Source organism: Ovis aries, chromosome 2 (assembly GCF_016772045.2).
Source record: "Ovis aries strain OAR_USU_Benz2616 breed Rambouillet chromosome 2, ARS-UI_Ramb_v3.0, whole genome shotgun sequence".
NCBI classification, from domain to species: Eukaryota; Metazoa; Chordata; class Mammalia; order Artiodactyla; family Bovidae; genus Ovis; species Ovis aries.
In genome coordinates this window covers 11628066-11646824 of record NC_056055.1, presented here as the reverse complement: position 1 = coordinate 11646824, position 18759 = coordinate 11628066, and the positions used below count along the sequence as shown (strand labels likewise).

Here is an 18759-nt window from a genome sequence, read left to right as displayed (position 1 = left end):
GCCAGGGGCTGATAAAGGGGAGGAGCACAGCCCACCCTCTCTCCCAGAAACCTCCCTTCATTCCAGGCCCTCCCTTCATTCCCCTCTCCTGCTCAAAACTCAACTTGAATACAAAACCATAAAATAAATTATTTTTAAATGATACCAACCATTAAACAAACTGTTGAGGAGGGGCCGAAAGGGGACTAAAAGATTCAAAGGCAGTAAGCTAAAATGATGGAAAGGACAGTAACAATTTTAGAGACTGAGATGTTAGGGAATGAAAATCAGCGAGAAAAAGCACCGCCATCCCGTCAGTTGACAAGTCAAAAAACCCTTGTGCAGAGAGCCAATTAAGATTCATCAAGCCAAAGCATCCATGAAGTCCAGAAGAACGTTCCCGAATACTCCTTACCATCCGTTGGAGTTCTTTGAAGTGTTCTCTGAAGAGATGTCCTTTTAGCTCACAATAGAAAGCAAGACCCTGTGGGCCTCTCTCTGCCTGTGATTCATCTCCCCTGACCTTTTAGACTGAAGTAACTGGTACTGTGAGAGGCACCCCAGATGGTACCTGCCCTTCTGTTCCCTGGCCTTGCAGCTGCTGCCCTGCAGCAGCTTGCTGTGAGTACCCCACTCCCTGTCCTTGACAGTGACAGGCCTTCATTACATGAATTCGATTTTTTTTTTTCCTTTTTGATGGAGGAGTGACTCCAGCTCTCAATTTAAAATGTCACTTAGAAATAATGCCTTGGGAAAATGACACATATTGAAAATTTACCATACTTTCCTGTTTTTCCCAGTTGCTCCCTTAGTTTCAAGATTATTTTGTTCTTCAAAAACGAAACCAATCAAACCATTGACTAGCATATACATGGTCTATCCCTTTCTCTTTCTTACTTAACGTGTTCCTGAAAATGTAATAAAATCAGATGTCTAACAATGAAGTGAACAGGTGTTAGGAGGAGAGTTAGGAGGGGTGTTAGGAGAGAGTTTCTCTTGAAACTGTCTCTGTTTCAAGAGAACTTAAGACTAGTATTAAAATCCCAGACTCTGGATCTGGTGCCTAGGATCTGCTGCCACTGATGAGAACTTTCCAGGTATTAGAAGCAGTGGGGAGGGGCGTTTTCTCCCCAGGAGGAAGGCTGCATTGTCGTCTTTGTTTTGGGGACTGTGTTAGGTGTAGTGATTGAATGGCCAGCCAAACAGAATAGACTCCTTTGGAATGCCTCAAAATATCTCCATGATAGAAGGCGGTATTGATTGGATTACATAGTAACCAGTAGTCACTTTGTGCCTTGTACCTGCTGCATTGTGGAAAAATTATCATGCCTCTGCCTCTCAGTTCTGAGGGTGACAGTCTCTTCCTCCAGCAGAGCCGAAGGAAGGGGGATTCTTGTGACTGCAGAATCCAAATTCTGAGCCAGGCTCTGAGCGTGGAGAAATTTCGAAAAGCCAGCACCTCTGCCCAGCTGAGAACCCTTTTAATAGTCTTAAAGGGGAGCTCACCTAAGAAAACAGTAACAGGTCCTTTTTAGGCAATAATAATTTGTGTGATTTAAAGTCTCTCAATCTCACACTTGGATTGTTTCTACACTTCTGGATTATACCTATAGAACTTTAAATTAGTTCCTAAATTTTGAGTGTAATTTTAACCTTGAATATAATTTTAATGTAAATACAGTATATATTAATACTTTGCACTAAATGTTTTAACCCGTTTTGATTTATTCTGTTTTAACCATGATTTGAGACTTTTAGTGATTCCCTTTCCCCCTTTTAGTGATTCCCTGGTGGCTCTGATGGTAAAGCTTCTGCCTGCAGTGTGGGAGACCCTGGTTCGATCCCTGGGTTGGGAAGATCCCCTGGAGAAGGAAATGGCAACCCATTCCAGTACTCTTGATTGGAAAATTCCATGGACTGAGGAGCCTGGTAGGCTACAGTTCATGAGGTTGCAAAGAGTCAGACACGACTGAGTGACTTCACTTTCCCTGTTTAGCCTTTTTTTTCTCTCACTTTAAAAAATATTTTTACACTTAAAAAAAAATCATTCATTTATTTTTAGCTGTGCTAGGTCTTCATTCCTACACAGGGTTTTCTCTAGTTGTCACGAGTGCGGGCTGCCCTCCAGCTGTGGAGTCTGGGCTTCTCGTGGTGGTGGTGTCTCTTGTTGCAGAGCGTGGGCTCTAGAGTGCGCGGGCTTCAGTAGCCGCAGTCCCAGGCTCTAGAGTGTAGGCTCAATAGTTGTGGTGCATGCATGGAGTTAGCTGCTCCGTAGCATATGGGATCTTCCCAGATCAAGGATCAAACCCATGTCTCCTACATTGGCAGGTGGATTTTTTACCATTGAGCCGCCAGGGAAGCCCCCGCGCCCCCACCTTTTAATTTTCCTTAATACGTAAGAGTTGACTTTATCTTTAAAAAGAAAAACCAACATAATGGATTACTCTTTAAACATATATGAAATAACTTTTAAGTATATGAATTTCCAGTCCTTCCTTTTTGGTTATATACATTGCATTAGTGTTTGATCTCTCAAAATCTCTAATCAGTACTATGATATTTCAGAGGAGTTACATTTAGTGGAAAAATGTTCTTTTTGAAAAATTGCTAGTAATAGCTACCACTGAATGTTTACTCTGTGGCTTAATCTCATGTATTTCTCACAATTGCTTTATGAAGTAAGTGAGTACTCTTACTCACACTTTAAAAAACAAGAGCAAATTGAGATAAAGAAATGCCTTGCCCAGGATACACAGTTAGTTAACTGTGAACCTGGTACAGAAATCTGGACAGTCTCCCTCCAGCCATGGCTCTTAAACTTCACTGTGACCTTCCTAGTGGACTCAGTCGTAAAGAATCTGCCTGCCAATGCAGGAGATTCAGGTTTGATCTGTGGGTCAGGGGAAGATCCCCTGGAGAAGGGAATGGCCACCATTCCAGTATTCTTGCCTGGAAAATTCCATGGAGGGAGAAGCCTGGTGGGCTACAGTCCATGGGGTCGCAGAGGCAGACTCGATTAAGCACACACTCACTCACTACTTAAACCAATATGCTGTATATACTGCGGGTGGTAACCTAAAAGGTAACCCCGGAAGTAATCCATAGGGATAGAATGTCTGTACGGAAATGTCTCCAGTTGCTCTGAATCTTAAGTTTTTGATAACTGGCAACATTTCGATCATTATGGAGACAGCCCCATTCTTTCTGTCTTCTCCAACCCTTCCCCAACTTGTACGGCTCCTTGGAGCCTTCTTGTTTTCCATGCGTCCTGTAACAGCTGATCTTTCTGAGAGTTTCCATCTCTGCCATCTTCTGTTCTTACAGTAATCAGACTTCCTAGCCCCTTGGGTCTCAACTTTGCATATTGGAGTCACTGAGGAAGATTTAAAAACAAACAAACAAACAAAAAAAGCATGCTGCTGCCTGGGCCTCAACTCAAGAGATTCAGTAAGGAATTTACACATAGACACAGATACACACACACACAGACAGAGATACACACACACACACAGACAGAGACACACACAGACACACACACACAGACAGAGACACACACACAGACAGAGACACGCACAGACAGAGACACATACACACAGAGACACGCACACAGAGACACACACACACCCCCAGGTGGTTTTCTTGGCTGAGAACAGTTGCCCTAGGCTGTTTACCCTTGTGCTACTTGGCTTCACTGAATTCTCCACTACAATTCACTTCCTCATCTTGCCCTTGCCTTCCCCTGGATCAGTCTGCCCAGTTATCCTGAATCTATCTCATAATTTATAGCTTCTCTGTGTTCAGAATCCTGAAAATGGAGATTATCATGCAGTCACGTGGACTGAACTGCTACACACTCATGGGCTCAGATCTCACCCCTGAGCCGCTGCTGGCCTCTGGCAATACTTTGTTTCCATTTTTAGCTCTGACACCCCTGACTGGCAGCACCTCTTCTAAATCTTCACCATCTTACCCCTCATCCTGGCCACATTACCTTGACTCCTGCTTCACACTGTGGATCTTCTCAGGCCACTCCTTATTTTTTATTTCTTCTCTGTTTACCTTTTGACTAGCTCTTTCCGCTAACTGTTTATACTCAAGTTTTAAAAATGAAAAAGAAGTAAAAATTAAACTGAAAAACTCTCCTCCACCTGGTTACTAACTTTGGCCTTTCTTCACTGTCAGATTTCAGGAGAAACTAGTGTTTATTCACCGTTATCACCACTCACCTGTCATTCACTTGCTTCTCAACCGTTTTTATTGATCTGCCCCTTGCCCAGAGGACTCTGAGGTCACCAGTGTTCACACGTTCTAGTGGGCATTTCAGTTCTTACCTTGTCCTCTCGGCAGCATCCAATGTTATTCTTTCTTGAACCCATTCAAAAAGAAAACAGCCCAGCCTAACAAACCCCTCTGTGGCTTCACTGTCTTCGTGGCTCTTTCCACTCTTGATCTTCTTCATGCATTACCAGTTATGTAAATATTAATTATATTGACTTGTAACCAACTGCCAATGACATGCCCCACCTAGGAGAGAATATGTATGTACTAAACTGTGGATGGCTCGTATGTTTCTCTCTCTAGACTAACCATTTCTTCCAACTGTATTTAGCCAACCACTTTTTACTCTTCATTTATTTAACTTAAAAAGCATAGAATGTCAATTTGTCTATAACTGAGTCACTTTGCTATAAAGCAGAGATTGGTACAACATTGTAAATCAACTATACTTCAATTAAAAAATAAAATTGAAAATTTTGAGAACACACTATGTATCATTGTTTTGTTGGACCCTGGAGACTTAACAGCCTACTATAGTGTGTCTTCAGGTGCCAGATTCAGAAGAATGCATCCTACGGGACTCCATTTAGATAGATTTTGAAGCCAGCAAAATTAGTCTGTGGTACTTGAAGTCAGAATAGTGGTTACCTTGAGGAGAGGGTAGTTAGTAGAAGGGGACACACACAGGCTTCTGGGGTTCTGGTAAGACTCTGTTTCTTGATCTGGCTACTGTTTCCATGGCTGTTTCTCTTTGAGAAAATTCAGTGAGCTGTGTACTTTCATGTAACTTTATGTGTTATGTAGCCAAAAGAAAAGTACTCCCTGCTTCCCCTACAAAAACATCAAGGTTGCAAGCCAAATGCATGAGGGGAAGGTAGAAGTGGATTCCCAGGATGGCGGCTGAAGCTGAAAAGGGATCCCAGGATCCTGGAAGGAAGCAAATCACGTGATCAGGCTAAGGGTGGAAACCAGCCCCACAGGAAGTCTTGTGCAGGGTGTGGGGGCTGTAAGCTCACGTTCATGCTGTGTAACACAGAAACCCTGACCTGAGATCCTTAAAAACTGCTTTGAAACCAGGAAACCTTGCAGGGCTCTGTCAAAGCCACTCGTGAAACTGGCCCCCTTTGGGGATTCCACCATTCAGGCCACTTTGGAGACTCCGGGTAAATGGGATGTTGTTTATCGTTTGAAAAGCACAGACTGACTTCCAACACACCGGCCATGGCATCTTTTCTGTGAGTAGAAGCGGCTTCTGTATGTGGGCACCGCCCCCATTAAACCCCAGTTCCTTGGCAGTATGGAGTGTGCCTTGGGCTTCCCTGGTGGATCAGAGGGTTAAGAATCCGCCTGCAGTGCAGGATACCTGGGTTTGATCCCTGGGTCAGGAAGATCCCCTGGAGAAGGGAATAGCTACCCACTCCAGTGTTCTTGCCTGGAGAACTCCATGGACAGAGGAGCCTGGTGGGCTACAGTCCATGGGGTCTCGAAGAGTCAGACACAACTTGGTGACGAACACTTCTTTTCTCATCATGTTATATTACCAGTGCATAGGATAATGCCTGATACACATTTGGAGTCGAAAGAGATTATTCAGTAAGGGAACGCTTAGTAATCGCAGAGCACCACTGTGTGCAGAGCAGAGTCCTATATGATTGCATGTGTGTGTTTATTACCTAAGTCAAAACAATGCTCTCCAGAGTAGTACTTTGGTATCCTAGCTGGCATACTGCAAGATGATCCATTGGGGTGTGGAAAGAAAATTGTGAGGAGGGGCGGAGGGAGGGAGAGGGCTAGATACACACATAGATATTGGGAGGAGGCACAAATTAGAATTTTTTAAAGGCCCTGTAATATAGTTGGACTTATAATAATCTTGAGTAGAAATTTCAGACATGGTACTTATGAACAATTCACTTCACCATAAACCTAGAGAAAGCTTCATGGTTATCTGGCAGGTCAGTCTATCTTTGATAAAATGCCGCATTCTTGATATGAAAGGATAGGACATATATCTATATTAGCATTATGTAAATATATTAGCATTAGTAAGATGTCTTAATGAAGACAAAGAGGAAAAAGGGAAAAATAGAGTCAATACTAGACTGTGTAGCAGTTTAAATTATTGTTGTTTTTAATGTAAAGCCTCCCCAAATGCAGTGTGTTAGTGGGCTAGGTTTCTCTGTAATTGGCCATCACCCTATATGGATGTTTTGTTAGTTTAATTGTACTTAATGATCATACTTTCCTGGTGGCTCGGACGGTAAAGTGTCTACCTACAATGCAGGAGACCCAGGTTCAGTCCCTGGGTTGGGAAGATCCTCTGAAGAAGGAAATGGCAATCCACTCCAGTACTCTTGCCTGGAAAATCCCATGGACAGAGGAGTGTGGTGGGCTACAGTCCATGGGGTCGCAAAGAGTCAGCACGACTGAGTGACTTCACTTTCACTTTCAATGATCATACAGTAGAATTAATAGATAACAGCTACTGGGATTTTAGACTTCTCACTCTATCATCCATGTCTCAAACCCTTTCATGATTTCAGTGTCTTGGCCTCTTACTCTCTCTATGCGGTAATCTGGATAATTTCTTCAAATCTGGTTCCAGTTCTCCGGTTGTTTTTTAAACTGTGTATACGACCTATGACCTATCTATTGAGTTTTTGATGTCAGTGACCACCATTTTCATTTCTAGATGTTATGTGGTTCTTTTCATGTATTCATGGTCACATATGATGGTCTCTTATTCCATCTCTTGGGTTTTATTCAGGCAACACCTGCAGTTTGTATTCTGAGTTCTGGGTCCCAAAACCCACAGAGTTAGGTTTTTCCAGGAAGACTTTTTGCTTTTATTCCATTTTATTTTGGACTGAATCCAGTTTAGGCAGCATCCCCATCTTTCCTCTGTGGCCCAGGAGTTTTCTACTTTGTGTTTCAAAGATTCCATATTTCTACAAGATTCTTGGAACAGATTTCAGTCATTCCTGTTTCAGGCTTGTTATCATCTCTAGGTAACTAGAGACCAGCAGATGGTCCCAGTGTAAATATTATATCCAGCACTCATTTACTCAGAGGTTTCTCTTCATTTCTGACCTGGGACGTTTTCCTTTTTATCATAACATTTAGTCACATATCTAAAAACATGCTTCTGCATGTGTGCTAAGTCATGCTAAGTTGCTTCAGCTGTGCCTGACTCTGCGACGCTAGAGACCATACGTAGCCTGACATGGGGTTTTCCAGTCAAGAATACTGGAGTGGGTTGCCATGCCCTCCTCCAGGGCATCTTCCTGACCCAGGGATCTAACTGGCATCTCTTACATCTCCTGCATTGGCAAGGGGCTTCTTTACCACTAGCACCACCTGGGAAGCCCCTAAAACATGCTTTCAGGGTGCTTGTTTTAAGGGTAGAGAAAATTATAAATATTATATAAGAATTCCATCTGTGTATGTTTTGGCTTAGTATGCATTTTTGAAAAATCTCTGAAAAGATAAGTAAGAAACTAATAATGCTGGGGAGGTAGTGATGGGAACAAGACTGATGGGGAACAGAGATGGCAAGGAGACTTCTTTATATGAATGTCTTAATATTTTTAGTGGTTTGAACCATGTGGATATATTACTGTTTCAACCAATTAAATATAAACTTGCCCCCCCTGGCCATCTAGATATTCTCTACAGGGTGGGTTTCTCCAGACATCTAGTCTACTATTTTGTTAGCAACGGAATAGTGATCATATTTGTGGTTATATAAATTTTAGATCATCCAGCCCTCTGGCTGAACCCTATAGATCAATATTTGCCAAACTGGTCTGTGGCAAAGGATCAGTTCTTTTCAAGTTTTCCCATCTGTCATGGACTGACACTTTGGTAAACTACAGTAAAAATAAATGACTGATCATACGCTTGGATGGCATGGCAATGCCAAACTGCTTGAAAAGTTTCTAAATACTTTCTCTCCATTTCATCACCAGCCAGTATAAAGCAACTTGTGGACTGCTGCCACACAGAGCAGCGTGCTGTAGATGGTTCTCGTTACTTTCTGGCGTTCAGGGTTGTGGATCAGAGACCAAGACCACGCTGCTCTTTAAAATTTTTTGTGTTGCTTTATTTTTTTCCATTGTAGGTAGTAGCCTGCTTTTCTTTCCACAGAGATACATTATGATCTTATCTGAAACCCGAGATATTTGCTGCAACACACTTCTGCCTTAATTGGGGGAGTGAGCCTGTGACTAACTGCTATAGACAATTGGTACTAGTGAACTTCCAGAAATCACCCATAGATGAATAGTATATTTCATCTAACCTAAGATGCATTGATACGGGCATCTTCTTGATCTTCCAGAAGGGATGGTTTCCGTGCTGCTAAGTCTGGGCTGCCATCTGGCTGCCAGCGATTGTTTAAGATGCCGTTGATTTCAGAGATGTTAAAATGTGGAAGAATGTGTCTTAAAATACCCTGCAGATGGCCCTGTGATTGTTCCAGTGTCTAATTACTGTTGAGTGCTTGGAGACTTGCATAGGAGAAGGAGGGAAGACACCTTTAGTAGCTTCCTTTAGAAACTTCAGCACTCTGCTGAAACACTCTTTATTGTCACACACCTGACCTGAACTGGGACACATTCTCTCTTCCCTAATCGGTAAAGCTTCCCTCTTAGGAGCGCTGTGCTACACCACCCTTTGGGCTGGAGCAGGTCTGAGAACCTTGGCCAGCTTATCTGGGTATCTGTGGCACTGGTTTATCTTTCAGTGTCTTAATAGAGATTTCTCTCATCATTAAGGTTTTTTATTTTTCCCTTACCTTCAGCTTCCCTCCATTCCATCACTGCCATTCTGAGCTTGTGAACATTGGGAGTTCTGCTAGGTATCCTATTTCCTTGTTTGCCATGCAGGCTGGCTTGGTAGTTCTTTCAATTAGTTGTTGTGTGGACTGTTACAGAAATTTCTCGACTTTTTCTGGTTACACTTCCATATTTTTCTGGTGAAGACAGGGATTTTCCTTCTGCTCTTTTTATAGTTCTTTGGCCACCTTGATGGTGATTTGGGAGGAAAGGCAGTTAATGTGTGGGCTAATAACACTGTCATTCTTTCCTTCACCAAGTATTTATTGAATGCTTGCTCCAGGGCTGGCATAGTTCTGGCATCTGAGAATACAGCAAAAAGCAACAGTCTTAAGTGCCAGCCTTCATTGGGACATTCACTCTGCTTCCTTCAGGTTTTCCTCACTGGAACCTTAACCTTGTGCTATTGATACTTTCTTTCCTTTCCAGAGACCCCTTTAAAAAGCTGCCAATTAATTTTTTTTTAAATTTAGAATTCAGTAATTTATTGGTAGCTTGATACATACTTTATATAGATTTGGCACTAAGACATTCTCTAGAAATGTATGTTAATATATGTATCATTTGCTTTTTAGCCGATTACACCTCAACAAGAAGGCAACAGACAAACAGCCATATAGCAAGCTGCCAGGGGTGTCTCTTCTGAAACCGCTGAAAGGAGTAGACCCTAACCTAATCAACAACTTGGAAACATTCTTTGAATTGGATTATCCCAAGGTAAGTGCACTGTTGTACTCATGGGAATGCACTGAACCATAGCTTTTTTTCTTTTTAACTTATAGTAAACACAGAGGAATTTTGACACGGCATCAGGTGAAGTTATTAAAAATTTATAATGGTGTTGGCTTCATCAAATTTATGCTTTAGCAGTATTAATAGTAGTGGTAATAGTAATAATAGTAGTAGTTGTCACAGGGCAGAAATGGGATTGAGGAAGGGGTATTAATTCCTTTTCTAACTACCCGTATGTCGATCTGAATTGAAAGTGAAAGTGTTAGTTGCTCAATCTTGTCGGACCCTTTGCGACCTCATGGGCTGTAGCCTACCAGGCTCCTCTATCCATGGAATTCTCCAGGCAAGAATGCTGGGGTGGGTTGCTATTCCCTTCTCCAGGAGACCTTCCCAACCCAAGGATCAAACCTGGGTCTTCTGCATTGCAGGCAGATTCTTTTCTGTCTGAGCCACAGGGAATCCCCCTGATCTGAATGAATTTGAAATCCCCGAGTAAAGCTCCTGGAACTCAGACATTGTTAGTTTGAGTGTAAAAATCTTACTTCATGAGAGTTGCAGTGAAAATGAAAAAGGATATGCATTTATCCTTGTGGAACTTAATCTCACATTTCAATTTTTTAACTGTCATCCAACCCTTTCCCCTTTCTGTATTCAACCACTCTTGAAACTTAGTTAAGAAATTTTTATGTCACCATTCTTGTAGGATAATACAAGATATTTGATAATATCAAGATAATACGATATTTAAATAGTTTCTGAAGTTAGCTGTGGGTTTAAAGAGTTTCTTAAAATAACCCCAGGAACATATGTATCCATTAATTATGAACATGTGGGATGAATCAATAATCAATTTATTCTTCTGAATGAGGATTTTTTTTTAAATACAATTTGGAGTTGTATTGTATTGTATTGAGTTGTATTGCTCTCCAGAGCTCGAGTTTTTCACTGAGATTTTTGTCACTTAGTTCTTTTCCACTTAATTATGTCATTAAGGCATTTATGTGGTTAAGGAGGAACTTGTTTGGACACATTACAAAAATGCACAATATTATATGCAAGAGATTGTTTTTATTCTTTTTTAGTTCACAATTTTATTTTCTAATTATAAAAGAATTGTTAGTTGTGTAAATAGAACATTTAGAAAACAGAGCAAAAGTGCAGAGTACCTGCACTCTAAAGGAAAATGTTGATCTCACAGCATTTTATTTGCTTTTAAAAGACCGAGCACAGTGGCAAATATTCTACCAGTGACAAATTAAACCACTGAAATTGCACAAATCTGAGTGTGAAGCATGAGTTGTTTGTGTCATCAAGGAGGCATGTAGTCATGAAATGAACATTTGTATAACTGCCAAGCCCAGCAGACTTTAATATTCTCTATTTGTCAAATGTAAACATTGTTTTCCAAAAGTACAGAAATATTTTTGTTCTAGATGTAACTCTTTTTCTCTCTTAATTTGATGTGGAACCTCATAGGCCATTTGGAAATATATATGTGGCTTCCCAGGTGGTGCTAGTGATTAAAAAAAACCCACCTGACAATGCAGGAGAGCAAGAAATGCAGGTTCGATTCCTGGGTGGGGAAGATCCCCTGGAGGAGGGCATGGCCACCCAGTCTAGTATTCTTGCCTGGAGAATCCCATGGACAGAAGAGCCTGGCGGGCTACTGTCCATGGAGTCACAAAGAGTCGGACATGACTGAAGCCACTGAGCACACACACACACACACAATATATATAAAACATGAAATTCTAAAATTTTGTTTAGTTTTAGACATATGCAAAAAGGTTTATTACTGATACTTGTTCTGAATTTCTAGGTTTAAAGTTTGGTGAGACTGTTATTATACTAAGTGCCCTATAAGATATTTGTGCGTTAAATATCTTATAAAGCTACCTTATATTGATATTTATTCCTTGGGAAAATTTTTCTTAGAAAAATATAATAATAAAAAATAAAACTCATTTTTCACAAAATCGATTATTTATTTGGCATCAGTATAAAAGAAAGCATTTAGAGGGAAGTTCAGCCATATCAGGAAGATGCAGTAATCTGCATCTCAAGTGGCCTGATGGCTTTACTTTAGTAAATTCCGGCCATATGAAGAATTTTAAAATTAATGATCTGCCGGGGTCCAGCCCCAGTGGATCCAGGGAATTCAAAGCAGGGACGGAGTCAGCGTCCTAAGAAAGAACTATTTAATTAGAAATATAAAGAGAGATTAGGAAAGAATAGTGTAGTAGGAAAATTAGTGGAGAAAAGAGGCTGAATAACTTGGTTTACGCAGAAAACCAATAAAAGTGCGAGACAAGAAGTTTGCACCACCTACGTAGGCCACAGGTGTCTTCCCGGTCTCCTGAAGGAGTGGGAACACAAAGTGCCCCCCCATTCAGATCTTAGAAGCCCAGGCAAAATTAGTAGGCTTGGCGAGCCTCCATGCTCCAGATGGGAATTCAGCCAGAAAAGAAGAGAATGAGAAAAGACCACACGGGGGAAACCAGTCTTTCCAGGAACTGGTCTGTTTCTTTATTGTCCAGGTCCATTTTTATACTTTTAGTTGTACATAGAGATAAATGTGTTCTCAGCATATCTTTGTTTTTACAAGGGTCTTACGTTTGTTCACAGTGTCTTCTGGTCTGGAGACCGATTAACATTTTATGGCCCCACCTTTCTTTCTATTGATAAAGGTTAATCAATCAGAAAACTTGTTTCCCCTTAAGGTCTATTTAGTCTTAAAATAGTGATAAAGTTACATTCTTACACAGGAAGGACACAATGATTTATAACAAAGAAAGAGCAGTACAGTGATCTATAACAAAAGAGAAAATTCATTAACTCAAAAGTCTAGTATTGCTAACATCAAAACTACTATATTTCTTTTTCTACATTCCAATTACATCGATTAATATACTCCCAGGTGCCTAAAGATATGGAGGCCTGGCGGCAGTCATTAACTCAGCAATGAAACCCTTCACCAACATAATTTTTATCTTTAGAAAAACCCTATACTAACTAAGACTTTCAAAATACTCCAAACTCTCTGTGCTGTTTATGGTTGAGAGGTTGTAAACAATCATGTACCTAGTAGCAAGAGTGTGGATAATCCTGTCACACAGGCTAGTCTGCCAGCAGAGAGGTTTGACCTGAGACACTCCTTTTATATGCAGGAGACTATTATCTGGAGCTCTAAGTTAATTTTCCAGAGAAAGGTGGTCGGGGATAGCCCCTGTTAATGTCGGAAGAGTAGGTGAAAGCATAACGCGGTAAGGCAGGCAGACTCTGGTTTGGGGGCAGATGCACGAGCAGATCCAGCGAGGCTCCCTTAAGGCCCGACTCGCCTTTGCCTGTTGGGCCCCTTAACCTCATGACCTTTGCCACGGGCGGGATTCCTCGTGCTGGCTCCCGGCAATGATCAGAGTTATTAACAGATTGAGGTTATGGTAACTGCGATTTTGTTTTCTTTTTTGTAAATAGGACATGGGTTTACAGATTTGAAAGTCTGGTGCCATACTTGGATTCTTTATTGTTAATGATGACAATAAAAATTTTTTAAAGATTGAGAATAGGTTCAATTATTGAAAGATCAGCATAATACATGTAATAAAACTATTAAGTTTGAAAGACTAGAAATTTACCAGATAAATTTGAAAAATTATATAAACTATATAGTTCTTGAAAGTAAGTAAGTTGTAATAATAACTTGTCACAACTTTGAATTCAGAGCAATTTTCTTACAAGGTATCTTCCCTTCACTCAAAGGAAGCATCTATCTTTCACTCAAAAGTTACCCTAGGACAGATGTATTAACAAATAGTTCATTATTTACTCAGTGGCAGAGACTGTTCTAGACATTTGGGGTCTAAGTCCATCCTGTAACAGAACTTACTATATTCTGCTGTAATCTAAATATCATCATAACATTTTTCTTTAAGCATGTGTAGTTATTTATAAATGGTTCAAGATATTCCTACTTGATATGCAATATAATTGATTAATATGTGTTAATATTTTTCTACTTTAAGAGAATATTTTATGTGGTTTACTACAGTACAGAGTTTTTAGTCCTAATATCTATAGGACTGAATCAGTGAGGAGACTTTTCTAATACTAATTTATATATCTAAATTGAGCATCATTTATGCATCTAAATTTATTCATGGGAGTAACATTTATGATTATTGCAGTTTCAGATAGTTCATTCTTAAATATCAAAGGACCAAATTGCAGTTTACAGATTGTCTATACCTTTCCTGGACTTAGCCTTTCAGTCATTTCACTGTTTGAAAAGCAAAAGGGAAATTTAGTTTAGCTATTTGTATAGAAAGCTTACTAAGATGAGGCTAACCTCATCTACAATATTCTGGGATTATTTCTAGATTTTATATATTTATTACTGTGCCCATTTATAGTGGAATTTACTATGCCTTGTATTTCTTTCAGATTTATAAAATAAATGTTTTCTTAAAATATTTTTAAAGTATAATATTTTTAATAAATGCTTTACTTTTGACCGTGCGTTTATGTTCTTTTGATAGTATAAACATATCTGAAAAATTATTCTTGTGTCAGCTAAGAAAACTTTCAACCAACTTACTATCTTGTGTTTACCAGTTGCAGTATAGTTGGCATGATTTAACTATTCAAATACAGAGATTCCTAGCAAATTACATGTTTGGGCTGTGTCAAACCCAGAGCTCAAACACGGAGCTGAAAGTGAAGGTTCCGGGTTAAAGTCTAACACTTCAGAGAAAACTTGAAATCCTACCTCCAATTTGGTTTAAGTTTCGATATCAGAAACAACAAAGCAAAAGTTATTTAATAAGAGTCTGAACATTTTTCAGATGATGTAAATTGAATTTCATTTGCCTTTTTTGGCTAATAAGGAGGTATTTATTTTTCATTTGAAGTGAAGTTTAAGATGTATAATCAATTTTTAAAAAATTCTTAATCTTGCATTTGAATTTGGGAAGATTCCCTGGAGAAGGAAATAGCTACTCGCTCCAGTATTCTTGCCTGGACAATTTCAAGGACAGAGGAGCCTAGTGGGCTGCAGTCCATAGGGTAGCAAAGAGTTGGACCTGACTGAATGGCTGATAGACACACGCACCTCCCTTACTTATACTCACACTGTATACTTCTGAAAAAGTTGTGCTGCAACCTGCTATAGCCCTTATCTTCCCATCAAGCAGATATCTAGTGCTATATTACAGGGTTTTCTTTTGCTGGGGAAATAGCTGAAAGTAGCTTTTTTAATACTATCTTATGGAGTTGTATTACTTGTAAACATTTTCTTTCACTATATTCACTTAAAACACCTGTATAACAGCATAAACTCTAAAAGCATAAAACTATGCAGTGTTTGAAAAAACAATGAACTCTTTACAGCAAGTGTGACTGAGAGGCTCACTGTAGTAGGAAAGCGAATCGTTATTTACACTCTTTGAAAAGTCACTTGCGTGTGTGCATGTGTGGTCAGTCATGTTCAATTCTTTGTGACCTTTTGGACTGTAACCCTCCAGGCTCCTCTGTCCGTGGGATTTCCCAGGCCATTTTCTCCTCTGAGGGATCTTCCTGACCCAGGGATCGAACTCGAATCTCCTCTTGTCTCCTGCATTGCAGGTGGATTCTTTACCTTCTGAGCCATCCGGGAAGCCACTTAACCTTTCTAATCTTCATCATTAAGGTCACTGCCTCTTGGAGGTTCAAGCAAAAATTTTTTGTTGGGAAGGTGGCTGACGTATTGTGGGACTTAGAGTCAACCTTTGAAGAAATTTTACGGTGTGGCAGGAATGATGCTCATCCTGTTCTCAGATGTTTATGTGATTTCTGGAGACCAGTGGCTGTAAAATTGCTTAGTTATTTCAGTACCTCTCAGGTGGTAATTTTGGTCAGTCATCATGAAGGTAGATATTGGATGGAATGTGTAATAACTACAGATAGGAAGTATGAGGAAAGCGTACATTGCTTGCCCCTCTACTTAAAATATTAAGAAAACTTTTTTTTTCACTTGAAAAAAAAAATCTTACCTTGTTAGCTAAACTTTCATTTACCTTAGTCCTGGTCCTTAAGTGCTCATCTATTAAATTCTATGCCGCCACTTTTTGCTGAGATAATGTATATTAGGCAAACAGTAATTAATTTTTGCACTCAAGGCACTGTATGCATTTTTTCCACACTTTTTACTTGTGTATGCTTATCAATGGAACTAAAGCAAACAAGCCTTCCGATTACCTTCTGCCTTGTATGCTACTGTTTGTTTAGTTATTTAGTTGTGTCCGACTCTTTGTGACCCCATGGACTGTAGCCTACCAGGCTCCCCTGTCCATGGGATTTCCCAGGCAAGAAGACCGGAGTGGGTCACCGTTTCCTTCTCCAGGGGATCTTACCCACACAGGGGCTGAACCTGCATCTCTTGCGTTGCAAATGGATTCTTTACCGCTGAGCCACCTTTGTATTTTTTAGATCATATAACTTTGTTATCTTTTTTCGTGGACATAATTAACTTTCCTCCTCTGCTTAAAAATGTTCAGTCTATCTTAGAAAGAGAGTTTGGTAGAAAATTTGCTTTAGAGTCAGTGTGAATTTATCACCACTTTTGAAAAAAGTTGCCGCTTAGAATACATAGCCCGCACACTAATACAGGAACATCTTTATGTATGAAAGCAAACACTTTAGAAAAAATTTAGTAGTTTACAAAAAAATGGTAACTTAGAGCTCAGGATTTTATAAACCTGGTTATGTGTCAGTATCACCTCAGAGATTCTGATTCAGAAGTTTAAGGATGGGGCCTAGTATTCTCTTTTTGGAAAAAAACTGTCCCAGGATGGTTTTGACACAGCCAGCCAAGTGCTAAGGAATGACTTCCGTAATTTACTGTCAGAGTAAACATAGCTCTGAGCAAAATTAAATCCTGGGTGTTTTCATAGTTAAAAGGCTAAGCATGCTCGTAGGAGGATGCGTGCGTACCTCTGTGTGTGTGTGTGCACGTGTGTGTGCTTTCAGTCGCTTCCAACTCTGCAACCCCCTCAGCCTCCTCTGTTTTGGGGATTTCCCAGGCAAGAATACTGGAGTGGGTCACCGTTTCCTCCTCCAGAGGATCTTCCCAAATCAGGGATGGAACCTGTGTCCCCTGTGTCTCTTGCTTTGGCAGGTAGATTCTTTACCACTGAGCTACCTGGGAATCCCTGCATTTTTAATCAAGTCAGATTCTGTTTTCAGAAAATAATTATTCAACAGAAAATCTAATCTCACTTTGTCTTGAGAGAGTTTGGGAAAGCCCTTTAAATGTATCATAATGGTCTTTGATATGTAATTTTTAGCACTTTGATAAAATAATAGTAAGTTCAGAGACAAGGCTTCTAGACAACAAAGGGTGTGTTCATTTCTCTGGCTTTCTGTGTTGCTTTTACACTGCTGGCCACCCTGTGAGCATTTGGTAGATTTTCAGTGATGATGGCATGGAGAAGCTGGGAATCCAGCCATGCTTCAGCTGTGGGCCCTGCCAATCTCTTCATTCTCTCTTTGGCTGGCAAACAGGCCACTTCTGGAGAAGTTGCTCTCAGTTAAAGCAACACTTGATAATCCCTTAAGTGTTTGCATCCATTATGAATACTCTCTTAACTTCTAAACTTTGTGTGTACAATTGCTTGTTTTTCTTAATGCTTTTTGATCCACCAGTAAATGCTAATAATAAGTGATTATCTTTGTAAGAGGTTAATTTACATAAAATATGTTCTTTGACTAGTATGAAGTACTCCTCTGTGTCCAAGACCATGATGATCCAGCCATTGATGTGTGTAAGAAGCTTCTTGGGAAATATCCAAATGTTGATGCTAGATTGTTTATAGGTAAGTAACAAATTTTACAATAACCTTTTTGCTTTAATATATTAAGTATCAGTAATCTTCTTTGCATTAAACTATAGATTAGGGTCCTAGACACCATTGAAGTTATTAACATATTTGCTTTATGCATATTTGTTAGATATAGTGAAAGGTGTTTCTATCCTTTAGAGAAGACAAGTTATAAATACAAATTTTGTTTTTCATATCAGGATTAACAAAATTATCCCAGATTATGTTTTACTCATCAGCCACACATGAGAATCTGTTATTTTTGTTTCTTTAATAATTTCAATCTATGGCCTTTTCTATATCTCATTGATTATAATTGAGATTGAGTGGTAGAATTCATTCTTATAATATTGCAAAAAGAATATTTTCCCCAAAACCTACAGACTTATTCTAAACGCTCATTAGAGATATACTTGCTATTAGATGTTTATTAATTATTATTATTAGATGTTTATTACCGTTAACGCAAGCTCTGAATTAGAAAACTGAAACGAATGAATTTTCAAAGATAAATGATGTGCTTTCTTTTTGAGAATGAATAACTTTTTTCTAAATATGTTGTTATGAATAATAAGAAGCATGATGTTAAAGTATATTTGTTTTAATTATTAAATATGCAAGTACTTTTCACTTCTCTCTACTAAGTATATGTATAATAGAGAATATTTTCAATATGGCATGAATTGTTCACTGCTATACTTTTAAAATTTTAGGTGGCAAAAAGGTTGGCATTAATCCTAAGATTAATAATTTAATGCCAGGATATGAAGTTGCGAAGTATGATCTTATATGGATTTGTGATAGTGGAATAAGAGGTAAGGTTTTTTCTTACTTATTTTATAAAATTATTCATTCAATAATAAAATGCCAAGAGCAACCTGAAAATACATTTATCAATCATATTAGTTTACCTAATAAAGTAAGTGATTTTATCATTATTTCATGGGAGTATGCCAAGTTATACTTACTAAAATTTTGAAGTTTTTTTATGCTAAACTAGAATGTTACACATATGAAAATGCTTTCGTTTTGAAGAGAAAATTCCAAACATTAAAAAAAAAACAGTTGTGGTACAACTGTGG

General features: G+C 39.3%; 1 protein-coding gene across 1 annotated transcript in view; it reads left to right on the top strand.

Annotated features, from left to right (window-relative positions):
• UGCG (UDP-glucose ceramide glucosyltransferase) overlaps positions 1–18759 on the top strand; it is a 38450-nt gene that overhangs the window by 8358 nt on the left and 11333 nt on the right. The window contains exons 2-4 of the mRNA XM_004004013.5: positions 9668–9809; positions 17569–17671; positions 18391–18492. Coding sequence (XP_004004062.1) covers positions 9668–9809; positions 17569–17671; positions 18391–18492 — 347 coding nt within the window. The remainder of the gene's footprint in view (positions 1–9667; positions 9810–17568; positions 17672–18390; positions 18493–18759) is intronic.